Below are 21,523 nucleotides of genomic sequence, written 5' to 3' on the forward strand. Positions count from 1 at the left end.
ACTGGACAGAGCATCAGAGCTAAACACTGAAGTCAAAGGAGCAAGAATATAGTCTTAATTGAAATATCTGTCACTAATTGGAACCTTGTTTATGTGTAATTCTGAAAGAAACTGAGCAAGAAGACAATTCCCTAGACAGAATGGATTGTGATAATCATCTTCCAGATACATCAAAGGTGTGAATAGCTGTAGACCAGTATTTTATGATAATCGTGCTACACTGGACATATTATATGATTAACAAAAAACATTTGCTGTGCCATTAATATAAGGCCTCTATTAAAACAGCCTACTCTTTCTATGCCAAGAAAGTCAATTTAAGCCACAGTACAGGACTTCCATCTCTATACTCCAGGGAGTGATCATTTACCAACCTTGCCATGCACCCAGTTGAATGATTTACCACAAATTCCTCCAGCAGTGGTAGACTTAATTTATTTTTATGGGATGGATCTATGCTGTGGAGAGCCATTGGGGAATAAAGAGCTCACAGAAAAGAACTCTCCCTTCTCTCTCACCATGAAACTGTAAAAAGTCAGACGAAAAAGGGAAAAAAAAACTGTATTTCATAGCTAAGTTATGGATTTATTTAAGGTCGGCGCATCCTTGGTGGAATATTGAAGCCTTAGCTAAAAAAACCTGGAACTCCCTTTTATAAAAATTGGGTGGGGGAAGAGTTAACTATTTATGGAACTATCATACAGCTGATATAAAGTCTTCTTTAGTAGTTCTGCGTCTGAATTGCTCTCAGCCAGCCTTGAGAAGTCCACTCTCAAAAAGTACATCAAAGATGCCCCTGTAAAGGGCTGGCTGTACAGGCTGAGCAAGAGGGCTACTGATGGCAACATGTTAAAAGCAGCAAAGTTTTGTGAAGTTCTTTGCATGGGTGACTGAGATCTGGTACAAGTGGCTTAGGGCAGTAGATCTCCTAATGCTGGCTCTGTTCCGTCCACACTTAGCAGAGATCATTTGATGTTATCACTAGTGGATATGTTAAACAACCACTGGGTGGGGGATGCAGCAGTATTAAAATTGAGCCAAATTAATCTGACAGTCTATGTTGGCTTTTATTTCAGTGGGTTCTGAAGGTACTCAGAATCCTGGAGGTTTGAGCTCTTAACCCTTAAGCCCTGGTCCCCTTGCAAGTCATGAAAGTTGTTCTTTAATCGTTTGGCAGTAGTTGTAATTATTCCTGTTTGGTGCGGAGGATGGATAAGTGGCTGTTGAATAACGATGGTGAGTAAAGTCATGTTTATGTCATAAATATCACATGAGCTCATTACAGGGAATACAGTTCAAATATCCCTTCAGAAGCATTGCATTCTCAAGGGAGGTTGAGAAATGTGTGCAAGGATTAAGTTCAAGTCTACCAAACAGTATCACGAAATGTTACCACTAGGTTGACCCATCTTTAACTTCTATTGTGTACATTGAAGTCAGGGACCTATTTCTCAGATCTTCAAAGCACTAGGAGGAGATTTAACCATTTTGTCTCCAATTAACGTCAGCAAGAGCAGCGTCCTTCTAGTACAGTGCTTTGAAAGAGTGGTGTTAATGTTATCAGAAAGCAACTACCTTTAAAAGGAAAGGAGAAGATGTTTACCACAGTGCACAAGGGTGGCAATATATATTTCTAACTTCTTGACATTGAGGGCTTTTGAACTTATAATTATGACAGCCTGTTTATTACATGTTGTTCAGAAAAGCAATATAGATACCTTTAAGTTTAGACTGTGGGGAGAGATGTTATAGAAGCTCTGATTTTATGCAATCACTTCTGCAGCTTGGTCAGAAATGCTTTGTGTCTGCACTTAACATAATGACCACCAGTATTTCTCAACTAAAGGGTCTGAGATGCCTTTAAGCCACATAGTATTTAAGCTGCCAAGAAAACAGACAAGCATAAAAAGAAAAGGTTAAAAAAAGCCACTCTTAAAAGATCAGACAGGAAGCTACTTGACTGGGCAGCTACCTCGCCCTTCCCCTTCAATTTTTGTTTATTTTTCTCCTTTCCTTATTTATTGTTTCAAATTAGTTTCCATTCCCTGCGTGATCAGCGTGTTCTAGCAAAGATGGTTGATTAGATGTACATATGCAGTACTTGATTCATCACTATTTCAAATCAGGTGATACTTAACCCCAATTAAAGGGTCCGCTCTAATAGCTTAGTGTGTTAATAATATACTGTGACAGGGTTGGGCCGGATGGCTACAGGAGAGTAATAGAAGGCAGATATATTAGCCCCAGGTTAAGTAGGTCCCTTTCCCCTGGGTAAGGTAACAGGGAAGGTTTTTTTTTTTGAAACAGAAAGGAAATTTATTTGTAACAGTTACAAAGAATACAAAAGGATAAAATAAAAAAAAACTTAGCAACAAAACAACGCAATCAAAAGGTATAACACAACAGCTTTCAGGAGGGAGAGGTGTTCAGGTTAGCCCAGGCCCAGAGCGGGGGGGCTTCCTCGACACGCGTGGTCTTCCACCCTCCTGAGTTACCTGGTGGCCTAGAGCGGGGGGGCTTCCTCGACACTCGTGGTCTTCCACCCTCTCGAGTTACCTAGTGCCGCGCCCAGGGTCACCGACCCTCCCTCTCCTGAGAGTGCCCGACAAGATGGGCACGGCTGCGGGGTGGGTGGTTGGGAGGGAGGGGGGTACACCCATGTATTATAGGACCCCTCCTAGAAGACAGTAATGATGGTATTCACAGCAACTAACGGCTGTGACTGGCGGCTCTCGCTCTTTCCCTCAATCAGAGGGTCAGACGGAGGGAACCGGACGGGGTCACCGAGCAGAGAACCCCGGACAGCGCCCACCGCTCCTCGAAGGTGTCAAGGGAGTCGGTGGACGCTGCCCAGAGGAACTCCGCCCGGATACGTGAATGTACTGAGAGTCGGAAAACGGCCTCACAATCGCAGGACGCCTCATGAGCCAACCTCCGCTCTCTGGTCTTATAAATGGCTGTTTTAGCCAAGGCTAGGAGGAGGCTAACCAGGAGATCCCGCGACTTGGTGGGGCCACGGATGGGGAGTGTATAGATAAAGAGGTGGGGAGAAAAATGAAGCCAAAAGCGCAAAAGAATATTTGTGAGGAGCCGAAAAAGAGGCTGCAATCTGGCACACTCTAAATAGACGTGCGCCAGGGTTTCCCTCACGTTGCAAAAAGGGCAAGTCTCCGGAAGAGAGGTAAAACGTGTCAAAAACACGCCCGTGCTCACAGCCCCGTGAAGGAGCCGCCAACTGATGTCCCCGACGGGCCTCGGGACCAAGGTGGAGTACAGGCTGGCCCACCGAGGTTGCTCACCCTCCAAAGGTGGTAAGAGATCTCGCCACTTTGTATCGGGGCGGGACACCAGGGTGCGGGCATGAAGGGTATGGAGCGTGAGTGTATATAAATATTTCCGTGATGCAACTTGAAAACCGACCGGTTGCAGTTCATGCAGCCGGCTCGCAGTGAAAGGATGAGGGGTGTGTTGGGATCGACAGAGTAGGGGCCCGATGGAAAGGTCCGGCGGGCCTGGGGTAAGGGATGGGCGGGGCGCGCCCTCGCACAAGGCTCGGCTAACATAAGCCCGAGCGGCGGGGGTCAAAGCGGCCTCCACCTCCTGAAGCACGCGCCGGGGGGTGCGAAGGCTGGAGAGCCCCATGCGTCGAGCGAGCGTCAGGGGATCCAGCCAGTCCCCCCGGTCGTAGTCCAGGAGGTCCCCGACCCTCGTAACTCCCGCCAGGACCAACCTCTGGCGCACCGTGCGGGACTCCGCCGCCTGCACACAAAGTTGGGGGTTGTGTAGCAGGGGCTCCGTGAGGAGATCTGCCCCCACGATGGCCGCCACGGACCTGGTCGTTGAAAACAGTTTCCAGGCCCGGAGGAGGTCCTGGTAGAAATCCGGCAGCCCGGAGAGGTCTCGCGGAAAACCTCTCGGACAAAGATAAAAGAGCTGTCGGTCATAGCGGAGCCCATGGAAGCGGCGTAAAAAGGCATGCGCCAATATGCTCCACGGCGAACTACCTACACTATAAAGGAGCCTCTGCAGGGCCTGGAGGCGGAAAACGCGGACCTGAGTGTACAGACACTTCAGGCCCTGCCCTCCTTCCTTCAGGGGCAAGTGGAGAACTCCAACAGGGGCCCAGTGCAATCCTGACCAAAAGAACTCCAGAATCAATCTCCGGAGGTGGGACAGGAAACCCGGGGCCGGGGCTAGGGTGTTGAGCCGGTACCAGAGCGTGGACAGGACTAGTTGGTTAAGCACCAGTGCTCTCCCCCGAAGGGAGAGACATCGGAGTAGCCTCGTCCATTTCCTGATCCGCTCAATCACGCCGCCTTCCAAATTTTGCCAGTTCTCCGGCGGAGAAGGGTGCGTGGCAGAAAGGTAAACGCCGAGATAGAGCAAAGGGCCGGCACTCCACCGGATGGTCTGAAGCGCGGGTGGGAGGGGGCTTACCTGCCGCCAGCCCCCCACCGCCAAGCCAGAGCTCTTGACCCAGTTGACTCGGGCGGAGGAGGCTGCCGAAAAGATGGCTTGGCATGCCTCCACTCGCGCCAAGTCGCCCGGGTCCTGGACCACGAGGAGGACGTCATCGGCGTACGCCGACAGGACCAGCCGCAGTTCCGGCTCCCGCAGCACCAACCCCGTCAACCTCCTGCGGAGGAGACAGAGGAAAGGCTCGATCGCCAGAGCGTACAGCTGGCCTGAGAGGGGACACCCCTGCCGCACCCCTCGCCCGAAGCTGACCGGTTCGGTCAGGGTCCAGTTGAGCCTAACCAGACACTCTGCGGAGGCGTACAGCACCCGGAGAAAACTCACAAACTGAGGTCCGAATCCAAACGCTCGCAGGGTACTCAGGAGGTACCCATGATCTACCCTATCGAACGCCTTCTCTTGATCGAGAGACAGGAGGGCGAACGACAGACCGTCTCTCCGCCCGAGTTCCAAAAGGTCTCGGACTAAAAAGAGGTTGTCAAAAATGCTGCGACCCGGGACAGTATAGGTCTGGTCTGGGTGAATCACGTCCGCCATCACGGACCCTAGCCGCAGCGAGATTGCTTTCGCTACAATTTTATAATCTGTGCTAAGGAGTGAGAGGGGACGCCAGTTTCGTAAGTCGCGGAGGTCCCCCTTCTTCGGCAGCAAGGCGAGCACCGCTCGTCTGCACGAGAGAGGGAGGACCCCGCCCTGCAAGGACTCAGCCCAGACAGTGACTAGGTCTGGGCCAAGGATGTCCCAAAACGCGCGGTAAAACTCCACGGTCAGCCCGTCCATGCCCGGAGATTTATTGGTGGGCATGCGACGGAGGGCTTCCGAGAACTCGGCCAGGGTGAGAGGCAGCTCTAGCCGGTCTCGGTCGCCCACGCTGACCGTGGGGAGTTCCTCCCAGAGCACCCCGCAAGCGCCAGGATCGGTTGGATCCGGGGAGAAAAGGTTTGCGTAGAAGTCACGGGCCCTCCCACACATCTCCTCCGGATCCGTGAGGGGGGTGCCGTCTTCCGCTAGAAGGCAGGTGACGTGTTTTTTGGCCCCCCTCGTTTTCTCCAGGGCGTAGAAGAAGCGGGAGCCGCGATCCATCTCCTGAAGGAGGCGGATGCGGGACCGGACAAAGGCACCTCGGGCCCGGTGGTCCTCGAGGGCTCGAAGTTCCTCCCGCTTCTCCCGGCACGCTCCGCAGAGGGACGGGTCCCCGGGGCTGGCGGCCAGGCGCCTCTCCAGCTCTAAGACCTCCCGTTCCAACTGCTCTATCGCCGCATTTCTCCGTCGGCTGGTGCCCCGAGTGTAGTTGCGGCAGAAGAGCTTGGCGCGCACCTTCCCTAAATCCACCAGCGCCGCACCGAGGGAAAGGCACGCCACTGCTCCCGCCAGGCCAGCCAAAACTCCCGGAAGGACATCACAAAGCTCTCGTCCTCCAACAGGCTGTTGTTAAAATGCCAGTAAGCCGGCCCCGGTCCCTCTGCACGGAGGGAGACCGTGACGGCAACCAAATGATGGTCGGAAAAAGGGGCCGGCCGAATGGTGGAGGAGTGGGCCTGTGAAAGATGGAGACGGGATAGATAAATACGGTCTAACCGAGAGCGGTGCGACCGACGGGCCTCCACCCGAACGAAGGTAAACGTGGAAGTATCATCTGGGTGATGGTCACGCCAGACGTCCACTAGGGAGTGATAGTCGACTATGTCTCGAAGAATGGTCGCGGCGGCCGGGCTCGGCTCGGCCCCCGAGCGGTCCCGTTCCTCGAGGGTGGTGTTAAAGTCCCCTCCCAGGATCAGGCACTCGTGTGAATCCAGGGTGTCGAGAAATTCGGACACCTGCTGGTAAAATTGCGGCCGCTGTGAGCTCACTTGCGGGGCATAGATATTAACAAAATTGACCACGAGCCCCTCCAAACGAACTCGGAGGTGCAACAAGTGGCCCGGCACGGCCTCAGTGACTCCGAGCACCTCGGGCCGCAGGGTGGGGGAGAACAGGGTCGCCACCCCAGCTTGCCAAGCCGTGCAGTGGCTAAAGTATACCCCGTCCCCCCATTCCAGCCGCCACCTATCCTCGGCGGTTGGGTCCGTGTGGGTCTCCTGCAGGAAAACCACAGAGTACCTCCCCTCCCGAAGGTAGGAGAGCACCTGGGACCTGCGGAGAGCCATCCTACAGCCCCTGGTGTTCAGGGTTACAATGATGAGAGGTGTCATGCGGAGGGCTGGGGGGGTGGGGAGTTCTCAGGGGTGGGGGTACTCATGGCCCCCGGCGGGTCGCGTAGCAACCCGTGTCCCATCCCGTGAGTAAGTAACTCTTTCCGGAAGCTGCGGGCCCGCTCGTAGGCCGCGGCACCGCCCTTCCCTTGCCCTCTACCCTCCCTCATAAGGGCTCTCGCGGCCCGAAGGAGTCGATCAAAGTCCCCCCATTGCTGGAGAGCCAGCTGTGCCCTATCGCGGGCACCACGGCATTGTTTCAAGAACTCCCGTAATGCATGCTGCAGCTCATGGGGGGGTAGGGTTACAACTCCCAGAGCAGTCCCTGGTGGGGCTTTTAATGCAGCTTCGTGGTCCGCTAAGGCGGGTAGGCAGGGTGCGGACCGCCGACGGGGTGTCTGACAGGCTGGGGTTATTAACTCCATCTCGTGCCTTGGGGCGGACGGGGATGGCAGGGGGAAAGGTGCAACTCCTGGGGAGTCGCAACTAGAAAACATAAAGACTGCTCCCTGGGGGGAATCTGCAAAAGGCGGAAAAGAAATAACCCCAGGGGCGGCGGTAGCCTTGCAGGAGGAGGGAAACTGAACCGGAATAGGGGTGGGGGCAGGGGCAGAGGTAAGGCCCTGGGCTTCAGGAGGCGCACAGCGAAAAGAAGGCGCCTCCCGAGCAGGGTCGGGGGTGAAGGGGCAAGGGAGGGGGCTCCGAGGAATGCTAGGTACTGGCTCCGGGGTGGTCGTGGCAGCCATGGCCCCAGGCGGTAAACCACTTTCCGTGGGGTGCTCACCCGGAAAGGCAGTCAGGGGGAAAGGGCATGGGGAGAGGGGGCCTGGGGTGAGATTGCCCAAATCGAGGCCGGCCGGCAGTAAATCATCCCCTCCCTGGGTGACCGGGGTCAAATCCAGGGCTTCAATCTCCGCGTACACAGAGGAGAGGCCAACTCCCACCACCCCAGGGGCCTCTCCGCTAGGGCCCGCCTCGGCGGTCACATCGGGGTTCGTTGGGAGTTCAGGTGGTATCTGGTTAGAAGGGGCTTCCCCCGGGGCTTCGGAGGGGAGGGTCCCCCGCGGAGGGGGGATTCCACCCTCCAATGCTGGTCTATCTTCACCTCCCGACACCAGCGAATGGATCTCACTCGTGGCCGAGACGGGAGGCTCAGGGTCGGTACCTCCCTTCCTGGTCTTCCGGGGGGCTTCCGCGTCAGATGAATGCAGCGGAGCTCGAGCCCTCCGCTTGCCTCGCTTCCCCTGGACTACAGTCCAGCCCTCCATGGCGTCGTCCGGGGGTTGAGTAGCAGGGGACGGAGCGGGGCGCGGAGGCAGAGGTTCAGGGGTTTGGGGGGGTAGCGGTAAGGCAGCATTAGGGGCGGGGGGTTCTCCTTGGGGCGAGCCCTCTCCTGCACCCGGTAAAAGCTTTGCCACACCCCCCTCCATAGGCTCTGCCGAGGTGGTTACGGCAAGAGTGGGACTCCCGTGGTCGCCCGGGCATTGTTGGAGGGGTGCCTCTTGGGCCCGGACGGGGGCAGCGGTGGATCGGGTGGGAGGGGGGGTGGTGTCGGGTGCCGGGTGGCCAGGGGTGTCGGCAACAACAGGGCCGATATCCCGCCGGGTCTCGGGGGTCTCAGGTGCCCCTCTCCCCCGGGCCAAAGGGCAGTCCCTGCGGACATGCCCTGCCGAGCGGCAGAGGTAGCACCGGGCCTCTCCGGTGGAATAAAAGACCCTATAGCGGGCTCCCTGGTAGGGAACTAGGAAGGACCCCTCGAGCGCCTCTCCGTCACGCACCCCCGCCGGCAGTAAAATCTGCACTTGCCGGCGGAACGATAGGACGTGACGGAGGGCGGGGTCCTTGCAGCCTAACGGGAGAGGGCTAATAACAGAAACAAGCTTCCCCAGGGCAGAAAGAGCAGGTAACAGGGCAACATTAGGTAAAAAGGGAGGAACGGAGGTGAGGACGAAGCGAACGCCCAGATCTTCTAGCGGTTCTAGGGGGAGAAACACCCCCCCCACCACTAGGCCCTTCTCCACCGCCTCCTGGGCGGCAGTCTCCGAGGCCAGAAAAAGAACGACCTTCCCATACATCTTGGAGGCCGCCACAATGGCCATGGGTCCTACCACTTTCGCCAACGCCTGCACGTATGCCTCCACGTGGGGCGAGGCGGGTACTAGGAGGCAACGGACACCGTGCTTCCTGGTCAGGGCGGGAAGAGGGCCCCGACTACTAGTAATGGCAGCGGAGGCAGCGGGAGGGCGAGATGAGGAGGCGGCAGGTGAGGGGGGGCCTGTCGCCACCCGGGCATACGTCCTGGGGGCCGGGGGAGGGATGGTCGCAGAGCTGGTGGAGGGAACAGCCGGGAGGGGTGCCGCGATCGATGACGAGGCCACTGTGGTGGGGGCGGCCTCTGCCACGGAGGGTCCCGCGGCATTAGCGGGGCCCTTCCCTTTTGGCCCGCTTCGATTTTTCCGTCTAACTGGGGGGGGGTTCCTAGAATCTAGTGGGGCAGGAACCAGAGCAGCAGTAGTAATCGCCCCGGTGCCTCCCACTGCCGATGCCCCAGCGGGGGCGGTGGCAGGGGTTCTAACAATGGAGGCGGTGGGGAAATCTCGAGGGGTGGGCAGGAGGGTAGATGGGGAAGGGGCAACCAATTTCGGTGGAGGGGCCTTGCGTCCCTCCTTCTCTGCCATTGTGAGCAGGGAGAGACAGGGAGACACTGGGGGGGGGGGGCAAAAATCGGGGTCCGGTAGTAGGGGTAGGCTATGGGGTAAACAATCCGGGGGGGGGGTGGGGGGAGGACAACCCACCACAAGTGTCCAAAGAGTCTCGCTTGGTTGGTTATTATGCCTGGGCCAAAAGGCAAAGTCCAAAGCAAACAGCTGGATCCGAAGGCAGATGGCAGATTGCCAGCAGGGACGAAGCAGCGGGGGCCGTGATAGTTGTAATAGTGGTGGGGGGGGGTTGGGGGCACCGATGGATCTGGGGGTAGCTCCCTGCTACACCCCTGTGCCGCCGCAGGCGCAGCTGAAATGCAGTCAACTCCCCCCCCCGAGGGTAGAAGTTCAAAAGAAATCCCTCAGTCTTACGGCCTCTCTCCACGATGATTCATAGCTGCCCGGGAGTTCTCCGGCCTCTGGCGTCTGCTACAGCTGTTGGCTCTGTCCCAAGGCTCTCGGAAAAGGTCCAGGCAAAAAACAAAACAGCTGGGTCTGGGGGGGTCCACTCCCCTCTCCGGACAGCAGGTTGGCAGTCCTCCCCCCCTCCTCCGGGGGTTTCAAGTAAGCAAGGAGCAAAGTCCAAAAGCAGGCATCGGCGGGGGGGGGGGGGTGCTGGCGACCGGCCAGCACACTGACGCAGCTCAAAAAAACGGGAAAAAACGAAACCAAAAGAACAAAGCGTCCGGCCCAAACGCGGGGGGGAAAACTAAGCAAAAGGAAAAGTGTGAAAAATCCGGGCCGGGGGGCTTTAGGAAAGAAAGGAAAGCAAATAGCTCAGGAGCGAGTGAAGAACGATTCCGGCTCCTTAACAGGGAAGGTTCCAGAACAATCAGGAACCTTCTGGAGACAATTAAGACAGACAAGCTGATTAGAACACCTGCAGCCAATCAAGAAGCTGCTAGAATCAATTAAGGCAGGCTAATCAGGGCACCTGGGTTTAAAAAGGAGCTCACTTCAGTTTGTGGTGCATATGTAAGGAGCGGGGAGCAAGAGGTGCTAGGAGCTGAGAGTGAGAACGCATACTGTTGGAGGACTGAGAAGTACAAGCATTATAAGACACCAGGAGGAAAGTCTTATGGTGAGGATAAAGAATGTGTTGGGAGGAAGCCATGGGGAAGTAGCCCAGGGAGTTGTAGGTGTCGCACAGCTGTTCCAGGAGGCACTCTAGACAGCTGCATTCCACAGGGCCCTGGGCTGGAACCCGGAGTAGAGGGCGGTCCTGGGTTCCCCCAAACCTCCCAACTCCTGGTCAGACACAGGAGGAGTTGCCCTGGACTGTGGCTTCATGAAAACGGCCAAACTAAGGGCTGTCGTGAAGCTCCAAGGCGAGAAAATCTGCCAATAAGCACAAGACCCACCAAAGTAGAGGAGGAACTTTGTCACAATACATAATATTGGATAACAAGTGCTGCCCTCATCTTTATTTCAGCTCCTATTGGCATGGCTGGGGACTACAGTGACCATGTGCAACAATTTTCTAAGCCTTAATGTATGTCTGTATGAAGGTGAAAGCGTTTACTCTTTGGAGACAGTTGGTCTTACTTCATTCCATCCATTCTTTTTGTGTATTTCAGCCTTGACATTTATCCTTTATCAAAGAGGCACACCATAACTCTGAATGTGTGTGTGCATATACATGCATTTTGAGAAAATCTGCAAAAGCATCCTCTACTGCTGCCCTCTTGGGCGTTGTAATAAGAGGAAACAAGAAGTGGAGTTGGCTTTCAGTTTTCATACCTTTAGTGCTGCTTGTTTTCTTGGTAATTGAGTCGGAGTACACCTGCTTCTAGCACAAAACACAGTTACTCATATCTTGAAAGCAATGCCAAGTGATGCCTTTAAACTAACAGCTCATTTGCCCTCTTTTCCTTCCCCACCATTTCTGATTAGTTGGACAATACTTTAAAGAAATAAGAACACTGTAAGAATATTAGGATATTGGTGTAAATACATCTATATGGAGTTCTGATTCAAGAAAGGCTGAAAGAAGCGCAGAAAATGACAAGAGTTCCCTTTTTAAACAGCATAAAGTTAATTGTAAAGTCAAAAATGTAAAATATGAAACCAATGAACTCAATTCTTTCATGGTCCAACATGACTGAAGCCAAAAGAGACAAAGAGAATTTTCCCCAATGCTCTTAAATGAAACTAAATATTTTAGTATTAAGCTTGAGAAAACAATTCACAAGGGAAAGAAAGCTACAGTGGTAACATGCATTATATTCCCAGCAGCTAGGAGATAACAGGATTCCATTCTTATGATACTGCGGGAATTAGTGCTTCCGAAAGGAAACAATGGGTGGTGATTAGTGATGGCACAACGTGCAAAACTACATATCACATCATGCCTGCAAGGAAGATAATATGTCAACTTTGTAACAGCATTATGAAACCTACATTAGCTCAAAGTACTGTGCACTTGACTTTAAAATGATCAGGCAAAAACCAAAAAAATCCTTACACCCATGACAACCAGGTGTAAGGATAGTTAGAGAAATAAGAATTACCAAGTAAAATAGTTACTTTTAGTAACTGTTCCTTAAAAGGAAGTGGGCTAGCAATGAGCCTTTCCCATACATACTATTTCTATCTGATAATTGACACCCAAGCCTTGTGAACATGTTCCTTGCAAGCAAAAAGAGATTTCATTTTGTACATAAACCAGCCTGTAAATTTAGAAGGCATGATTTTATCATTAGCTGGTATTAAATACTATTCAAGCCACTCAGTAGAAATAAAATGTCCAGTGACTAGTTCAGCTGATTAAATGGGCATACCCTTGATATCTAGTCCATTTAAAAAAATCAATTAAAAGCAGTTTCAAGTACTACACCTGAGATCAACCCTCCTCACCCTCTTCAATGTTTGGGGGTGTAAAAAACATTTCTGTTCCTTTCAGCTGTGATAAAACCCACTCAACCAGAAGTAAACTGACTATTTGTATCCCTACAGGGAAACAGTGAGACTGTCACAAAATGTATTTAGATTCACAAAGAAATCCCCCCTCTAACTCTTTCAGGGATAGTAATCTTAATTTTTGTTACTTGCCTTGTCCTATGATGTGTCCCCATGTCCTGGGGAACTTCTTTCCACTACCCACCTAAGCATTTGGGTATCGCTATTGGAGGCAGGGAGAGAGCTGCTGGTGGACTCTCTTGCTTGACCCCAGATTTGAGCAGAAGTAGAGGCTATGTCAGATGTACAATAGCCTCAGAAGAGTGAATAGTGAGCTACAGCAAGGAAGCAGGAAGAAAGCTTGCCTCTGAAGTGATCACTGCAGCTTGTAATGGGCCTGGAGAGGACACTACAATGAAATCATGGCTTAGTTCTAGCTGCTCAGAACAGTGAGACAAACCACTGGGAATGAGAGCAAAAAATAGGTCCTGTTCTGGCCTAACTAGAACTGTTCACCAGTAAGCTCCCTCGGTCCTTACTCTGACAAACTCCATCAATGGGAGTTTTGCTTGAGTAATGTAACTAAGCAAAGACTTCTATATCTGGCACATTTTTTTTTCCTATGCATCACTATGCTTGAAAAAAGAGGCAATATTTTGGCATGATGGTTGTTTTTTCAAAGTAACTACTGGTAAAACTCCAAACTATTTCCTGTAGTTTTTGAAATATTCCCCAGTGACGATAAGCAAAGCCTTGCAATAGGAGGTATTGGTTCACTTGGGTGGTTCTCTTATGTCTCTCAATGCATATGAGGCCCAATAAATGCATTAACAGCTTATTAGTGCACAATATGTTTTGTTTTATTGCTTAATTTGAATACTCTTTAATGAATTCCATTATACTAACTTATTATTCTATAAAATGACTTTTCAGAGGTGCATTACCTGATGCTCACTGGCAGAAATATTTATTTGTGCTTTCTTTCAGAGAACTCTCCCATGCTCACTTTGCCACTGAATTCATTCCTGTCCTCCTTAGAAGATGACTAATAGGCCCAAACTAAAAAAAAATGGCTTCTCATTTTGGATGTCTAAATTTTATGTGCATAGAGCCTACTTTGCAGATCTCAGTAACTCTGAAAATCAGGGTCCTAAGCATCTAAAGTTGGGCATCTAGAAACCGAGGCAGCCAAAATTAGAGGCTACTTTTGAAAAGTTGGCCTTTAATCGTTGTTAGGAAGGTTCAAAATCTTTCTTCGAACACAGAGCTGTACAGGTGTAAGTGAGGGCAGCATTTGGCCCAGTAAGCTTTACTTTAAAATTCTGGCAAATGATATTGTACTTTCGGAGATAGGCCTCGGCATATTTTTCTCTTGAATGTTTGCAGAACTAGCCAATAGTTCTGAAGGAGCTATAACCAAGAAGAAAACTGTGTCTATATTTCAATTAGCTGTGTAGAAACTAAACTTTAAGGACAAACAACAATGCATGGCCAGAACACATGCTTTGCTATAAGTTGGTTCTTGATAAAAACCAAGGAGCTTTGTTTCATGATAAAACTAAAACTGAATGGCAGTGGGAAAACTGCCTCAGGAAGTCTAAACACAATGTAAATCATAGTCAGATTTTCCATACCTTTCTAGACACAGGAACTCCTAAAATATCAGACCAACGTGATTATATGCTGAATGCTCTGTTTATAAGAGCTTGCAAATATATTTCCCAAAATATATCTGTAAACGGTATGTACACATTTTTAGCAAAAAAATCAAAGGAACAGTATGTGCTGTGAATGAGATTTCCTGAATGACTGCACCAAAGAGAAAATTAAACTAATTCTTGCTGCACAAAACACTCATGACTGCAGTATGAATAAGAAAAGAGAAATTAGGCAGATATTAGATCTGTCCTGTTTCTGCTAAGTGGATTAGCTGGTTACAAACAAACAAAACAAACTCCTGTGTCAAATTTCAGTTACTAAAAAAAGCAAAGGAAAGAAACAGACATATGCATTTTTGCTGTTTATTGACAATGATTGCGGCTGTGCTTTAAATATTATGGGCCAAATCTGGACCCTGTGTTATGAGGTATCCTGATCTCTTGATCCCACACACATAGCTGTGCACCAGCCTGATTGGCCCTAAGGATGTTCAAGCCAGTGCAGAAGTGAGCCATAGAGAATTGGCTCAAGGGGTGTGAAAATAAGGTGATGTGATGTACCTTTTGTGTAATGGCTGGAGAGTGTGTATGTACATTTTTTATTTAATTTCATTGTGAGTTGAATCTTTCTTGCTATATGCACACAGATAAAACTACTGAATGGACACTCACATGAATAAGGACAGCAGGATCAAACCCTATATTTGCAACGGTGTCAATAGGGATATCCCTATTTCCTATAGGAGTCTATGCCTGGCATTGGTGATTCCTTCATTGCTCTCCCTCACATGACTAAGATTCCCACAGTAGATCTGCCTCAGGAGTAGTTTAACTTGTACATTTTTTGTTCTGTGTTCTGTTTTCTAATTCTGTTTCTACACTACTTCTTAGATTGTAAATTCCCCGGGGCTGGGACTGTCTCTTTTGTTCTGTGTTAGCACAGTGAGGGGTCCTGGTCCGTGACTGGGGCTCCTAGGCACTACTGTAATAACAAGTAATAATACAGCTTGTTTTTTTAACTCTCACCCAGCATTCTCTCCTTCACACTTCTAACCATCTGCCTAACAAGTCACCTGAAAAATCACCTGACAAGTCATTTTGCACTGAATCATGTGTTTCTATTAATACCACTTTCCTTTCATTTCTAAAGAAGAGGTGTAGCCTAATATTTTCTGTATAAATGGTCCAGTTCAAAGCCTAATGAAATCAATGGGAGACTTTCCATGAACTTCAGATCAGGCCCAAAGAGCACAAAACACTAAAGTACAATATAAATCATATGCAATTTACCAATAGAGCAATATTTTAGACTGAAATTTTTCACATCTGTTTGACAATATTATCATAAGAAAATGTTCCTTTTGTATGTTACAGATTTTAAATCAGTTATAACTACTGATAGTCATCAAGATAACAATTACTGTTCTACTATGAGACTACAAATTTAAATTGAAGCGTGTGGATGGCTGATCACTGACGCAAGAAAAAAAGCTCAAACCTTGCAATTTACACAATAGAGCTTGGGTCCCAGGAAACATGCTGCCCATCATGCATTCCATTTATAATTGCAACATCATCTTCTGCTAGTATAAAATCAAACACCTATGGGAATGCATATGTGGTTAATGTAATGGATACAGAGACAAAGCTGGACACTTCCTATTATTTAAACCCAGATTTAATTTTGTAGCAGGCTTTTATATTTCCTCTGCCCTCAGAATGATTCCTTTTCTGTTTCACAGGAATAGAACTCTAGTAAAGTGGGGTTGAGAAGCTTTCTTAGGCCCTTTCCCCTTCTTGTGACGGCTATTTACATTTAAACTTTGCTCCACTATTCCCCAGAAGGGGCAGGAAGATAACAAAAAGGTAACATGAAAGCTGCTTGTGACAGCACTCCATATGGCTATCAGGAAAGATAAGTGAATAACCTGATTGCTATCCCTCTGCAAGCCGAAGCTCATCACTTCTCTGTCACATACAGACACTAGGTCCAGGGAGTCACAGCACCTCCCCACAGAGAGTCTCTAAAAAGTATTGGTGCTTTAGTCAAGCCAGCAAACCAAAAGCTTTACACGGATTCCAAAGTACGTATATCCTGTCAGTACTCTTGGGGAGGAGGATATACACTGTGATCTACTAGCAAAGTGTGTCATTGCTTCAGAGCTGGACTTCCCCTATGGCCCACTCAGTGCTCACCAGAGCTCCGTAAGCACAGTGGAATAAGCTGCTGCCAGGCAAACTCCTCCCTCATCCTGCAATCTCTGGCTGCTGGAATGATCCCTTGTAGCCATAAACTCAGTCCTCAGCCTACTTAAACAGGGGACCCACCCTAGGACTGAAGATATGTACTGCTGGCTTAAGGCTGTCTTTGCTTCTTTCTCATTCCACTGTGCAGAACGCGGATCAATCATGGTTGGGGGCCTGGGCCAAAATGTGGAGTGAATGAAGAGACAAAAAAATAAGAAAAACAAAAGCAAGACAGATGTAGTCAATTACATTTAAAAATTACTTAATAGAAAGTTAAATGTGACAAAGTGGTGCATGTGACTAATTTATATGTACACATACCCAGTGTTGTGACTGAAGGGGAATTGATTCCCTTGCTCTGGTAACGTTCATCCTCTTTTCTGCTAACCAGTCTCTGCCAGAGAGATCTTTAGGAGCAAGGCTAAAATTTATTTCTGAAAACTTCTAGCTTTTGTAAAGCACCAGCTGACGCATATTATTAAAAATGGTTCCTGGGGGAGGATAGATGGAAGGACTTCAGCCCACAATTTACGTGTTGAAACACTGACATGAAGGAAAAGGAAGAATCAATTACAAGACAGAATTCTGTATAAAACAAACACTGGATGTCACAAGCTGAGATGATGTCAGTCCTCCTTTGGTTCTAACACCACCTGCTCTGTGCTGGGACCTCCTGCAGAAGGATTGGGAGGGTGGGGGTGGGAGGGAGGCAGCTATGCCAGCTCTGCAGCTTCCACACACACGGTTTCCTGAACCTGGGATATCCCTAAGATAGCCTTTGCAGCCCCATTGGCACTGCTCAAAGGTGGGTCTCAGTACTACAGTGAAATCCTCCCACTGTCTTCCTATGTGCCTAGCACAATGGGGCACTGATCCTGGTTGGAGCCTCTGGGTGCTACCATAAACCTAATAATAAATACAAATAAATAATAATAATGAAAACAAAACTCAAAACTTTATTGTTATTCCTTGATCAAATTGTTTAGATGCAGTGGGTCATCAGACAATGTGTTTTATACGTAATTATGTCTTCCAATTGATTTCTTACATTTGTGCACATCAGAGAGCTGATTTTTCCACTGTCTTACAACAATTTTATGTTGCAGTAGTTGAACTGATTTTAATGGAATTGCACTGGCATAAGATTGGTATAGCACAGTAAAGAGTCAGACCCGAAACATTTTATCTAAAATAATTTGGGCATTAGTCATACGAAGCCAGTAAACCAGATCTTACCTCACAGTTTTCCCGTATCCTTTCTATTTTTGTAGATTTTGGAATAGTGACAATCCCATTCTGAAAAATGTAATCATTTTCATAATTAAAAATAAAAGTTATTTAAAACAAAAACAGAATCACTTTTCAAAACATCTCTTGGAGCAATAGTTGAACCTAAATTTCCTTCTCAGGTTTTGATTCTACTATTCAACTTCACTGGAATTTCTGTGCAGCACTATTTATAATCACAGTTACATACACTATATACAATTCTAACACACTTCACACGGTTTTCTGTTCAGTATCAAACATTAATTCATATTCACTGGTTAGTGCTATATGTTGAGAGAAAGGAAGAGAATGATTAAACTCACTGACTGTAGCATTTATATTGGAAAAATAACTCTTTTCATTTGTATTTCCTTTTATTTTGCTGAAACCAAAGATTATTTCCATGGTAAAGATACTGTCATGGACAGCCTAGTATATTCCCACTACCCAATATAAGCACTTAGTTCATGGGACCACAGCAGCAGAAGATCAGAGGTAAAATCACAATTTTCTGCATATATTTTGGTTTGATGCACAACAAATATATTATCTGAACAGAACTATTCCTTTACAGTTACCTCTCTGAGTAGGCACCATTATTTTGCTGCCCTCTCTTACCTGTATGCTCCAGCGTATACAGATCTGTGCAGGGGTTTTGCCATATTTCTTTGCCAGCTGAATTATATTAGGATGAGTAAGAGCTTCGCCTTTGGCTAATGGGCAGTAGCCTTCAAAAACAATGTTTCTACTTCTACAATAATCCACCAGCTCTTGGGGCCTTTGGAAAGGGTGATATTCAACCTTTGATAAGTAAGCAGAAAATCTAAGTAAAAACTTTGATTAGAATATATTTAAAAGACAGTTTTCTCTTTGATAGTAAAATATGATTGATCTTTCTTTTTTTAAAAATATAATAGAATGACCATAAGTGGAACCACAGTACTGCTGTATAAAATGTATATATAGCCTTCCATCATCTTTAGAAGATAGTAAGAGGGCATTAATGCACAAACCCACTACATTAACTTACACAGCAATTTTCTTGAATATATTAAGGCCCTTTCCCTTGTGACCATGCCATGTAAAGCAGCTGCTTCCCCATGCTGCAACTGGAGTTGCACTCCTGTTCACATGGAACTGATATTGCACAGTATTCCTGAGGAGGCGTACAAATGGTAACACAGAAGGGAAGAGCCCCAGATCTAGGCATATGTGACTTAAAGCCCCTTTTGCTTTCCCCCATTCCACCTCCTTGCCTCATTTCCACACTTTTAATCCTCTTTTTGATGACACACAACTGAGGGGAGCACAGAAGTCTCTGATCAAAAGTGAATACCTAGCACCACGGCTTGGAACATCAGAGTAAATGCAATGAGCACTGAAACTGCTGGTGCATAGGAAAATCCTATATTATATGTTAATGAGGTGTCAGAGAGAGAAGGTGGTGGATAACAAGGAGAAGTGCTGAGACTAAGTTTTCAGAGTGCCCAGCCTGGGGATAAAGATTGCCAATAACCCGTAAGTGGCTGGTGAAGAGAGGAAGTAGCTGAGAGACAGTGGTATAAAGGAAGGGGAGGATGAAGGGTTAAGGAAAGAGAAGAAACCCTTGGATAAACAATCAAACATTTTGCTGCCCACCTAGCCAAATTGAACATTTGAAGGTTCATCCTATAAAGTTCATCTTTGAAAAGTCATGGAAGACAGGAGAGATTCCAGAGGACTGGAAAAGGGCAATAGAGTGCCCATCTCTAAAAAGGGAAATAAGGACAACCCAAGGAATTACAGACCAATCAGCTTAACTTCACTACCTGGAAAGATAATGGAGCAAATAATTAAGCAATCAATTTGCAAACACCTAGAAGATAGATAATAAGGTGATAACAGTCAGCATGGATTTGTCAAGAACAAATAGTGTCAAACCAACCTAATAGTTTTCTTTGACAAGGTAACAAGCCTTGTGGATAGGGGACATCACTAGATGTGGTATATCTTGACTTTAGTAAGGCTTTTGATACCGTCTTGCCTGACCTTCTCATAAACAAACTAGGGAAATATATCCTAGATGAGATGGAGCTACTGTAAGGTGGGTGGATAACTGGTTGGAAAACCATTCCCAGAGAGTAGTTATCATAGAATATCAGGGTTGGAAGGGACCTCAGGAGGTCATCTAGTCCAACCCCCTGCTCAAAGCAGGACCAACTAAATCATCCCAGCCAGGGCTTTGTCAAGCCTGACCTTAAAAATATCTAAGGAAGGAGATTCCACCACCTCCCTAGGTAACCCATTCCAGTGTTTCACCACCCTCCTAGTGAAAAAGTTTTTCCTAATATCCAACCTAAACCTCCCCCACTGCAACTTGAGACCATTACTCCTTGTTCTGTCATCAGCTACCACTGAGAACAGTCTAGATCAATCCTCTTTGGAACCTCCTTTCAGGTAGTTGAAAGCAGCTTTCAAATCCCCTCTCATTCTTCTCTTCCATAGACTAAACAATCCCAGTTCCCTCAGACTCTCCTCATAACTCATGTGTTCCAGTCCCCTAATCATTTTTGTTGCCCTCCGCTGGACGTTTTCCAATTTTTCTACATCCTTCTTGTAGTGTGGGGCCCAAAACTGGACACAATACTCCAGATGAGGCCTCACCAATGTTGAATAGATGGGAACGATCACGTACCACCATCTACTGGCAATGCCTCTATTTATACATCCCAAAATGCCACTGGCCTTCTTGGCAAAAAGGGCCCACTGTTGACTCATATCCAGCTTCTCGTCCACTGTAACCCCTACGTCCTTTTCTGCAGAACTGCTGCCGAGCCATTCGGTCCCTAGTCTGTAGCGGTCCATGGGATTCTTCCGTCCTAAGTGCAGGACTCTGCACTTGTCCTTGTTGAACCTCATCAGATTTCTTTTGGCCCAATCCTCTAATTTGTCTAGGGCCCTCTGTATCCTATCCCTACCCTCCAGCTATCTACCTCTCCTCCCAGTTTAGTGTCATCTGCAAACTTGCTGAGGGTGCAATCCACACCATCCTCCAGATCATTTATGAAGATATTGAACAAAACTGGCCCGAGGACCGACCCTGGGGGCACTCCACTTGATACCGGCTGCCAACTAGACATGGAGCCATTGATCACTACCCGCTGAGCCCAACAATCTAGCCAACTTTCTATCCACCTTATAGTCTATTCATCCAGCTCATACTTCTTTAACTTGCTGGCAAGAATACTGTGAGAGACCGTGTCAAAAGATTGCTAAAGTCAAGGAACAGTGGTTCACAATCAAGCTGGAAGGACATATTGAGTGGGGTCCTGTAGGGATTGGTCCTGGGTCCAGTTTTGATCAATATCTTCATAAATGATTTGGATAATGGCATAGAGAATACACTTATAAACCTTGCAGATGATACCAAGATGGGTGGGGTTGCAAGTGCTTTCAAGGATAGGATTAAAATTCAAAATGATCTGGAAAACTGTAGAAATGGTCTGAAGTAAATAGGATGAAATTCAATAAGGACAAATGCAAAGTATTCCACTTAGGAAAGAACAATCAGCTGCACACATACAAAATGGGAAATGATTCACTGGGAAGAAGAATTGCAGAAAGGAATCTGGGGGTCCTGGTGGATCACACGCTAAATATGAGTCAACAGTGTAACACTGTTGCAAAAAAAGCAAACATCATTCTGGGATGCATTAGCAGGACTGTTGTAAGCAAGACAAAATGTAATTCTTCCTTTCTACTCTGTGCTGATTAGGCCTAAAATGGAGTATTGTGTCCAGTTCAGGGTGCCACATTTCAGGAAAGATGTAGACAATTCTGGAGAAATCCAGAGAAGAGCAAGAAAAATAATTAAAGGTCTAGAAATCATGATCTATGAGGGAAGATTTTTTAAAAAATGGGTTTATTTAGTCTGGAGAAGGGAAGACTATATGTTTCAAATACATAAAAGATTGTTACAAAGAGGAGGGAGAAAAATTGTTGTCCTTAACGTCTAAGGATAACATCATAAGAAGCAATGGGCTTAAATTGCAGCAAGGGAGGTTTAGGTTTGACATTAGGAAAAACTTCCTAACTGTCAGGG

The 21,523-nt window shown here is 47.9% G+C and overlaps 1 protein-coding gene across 9 annotated transcripts in view; it reads right to left on the reverse strand.

Annotated features, from left to right (window-relative positions):
• Window positions 1–21,523, reverse strand: part of LOC311525189 (putative oxidoreductase ZK1290.5) — a gene marked incomplete at its 3' end in the record, with an annotated part of 81,751 nt that overhangs the window by 4,759 nt on the left and 55,469 nt on the right. The window contains exons 5-7 of one of the 9 annotated variants that reach the window (XR_014712712.1): window positions 18,061–18,243; window positions 17,410–17,469; window positions 11,111–11,273 (exon numbers count right to left, since the gene is read on the reverse strand). Coding sequence is in view for 8 of the 9 variants with exons in the window: in XM_084637078.1 (XP_084493204.1) it covers window positions 10,944–11,159; window positions 17,410–17,469; window positions 18,061–18,243 (459 nt within the window). Of the gene's footprint in view, window positions 1–10,943; window positions 11,274–15,424; window positions 15,529–17,409; window positions 17,470–18,060; window positions 18,244–21,523 lie in introns of those variants that run through there. The other 8 variants (XM_084637080.1, XM_084637082.1, XM_084637085.1 and 5 more) reach the window with 8 other exon arrangements.

This window comes from Lepidochelys olivacea, assembly GCF_965140295.1.
Source record: "Lepidochelys olivacea isolate rLepOli2 genome assembly, chromosome: 8".
NCBI classification, from domain to species: Eukaryota; Metazoa; Chordata; order Testudines; family Cheloniidae; genus Lepidochelys; species Lepidochelys olivacea.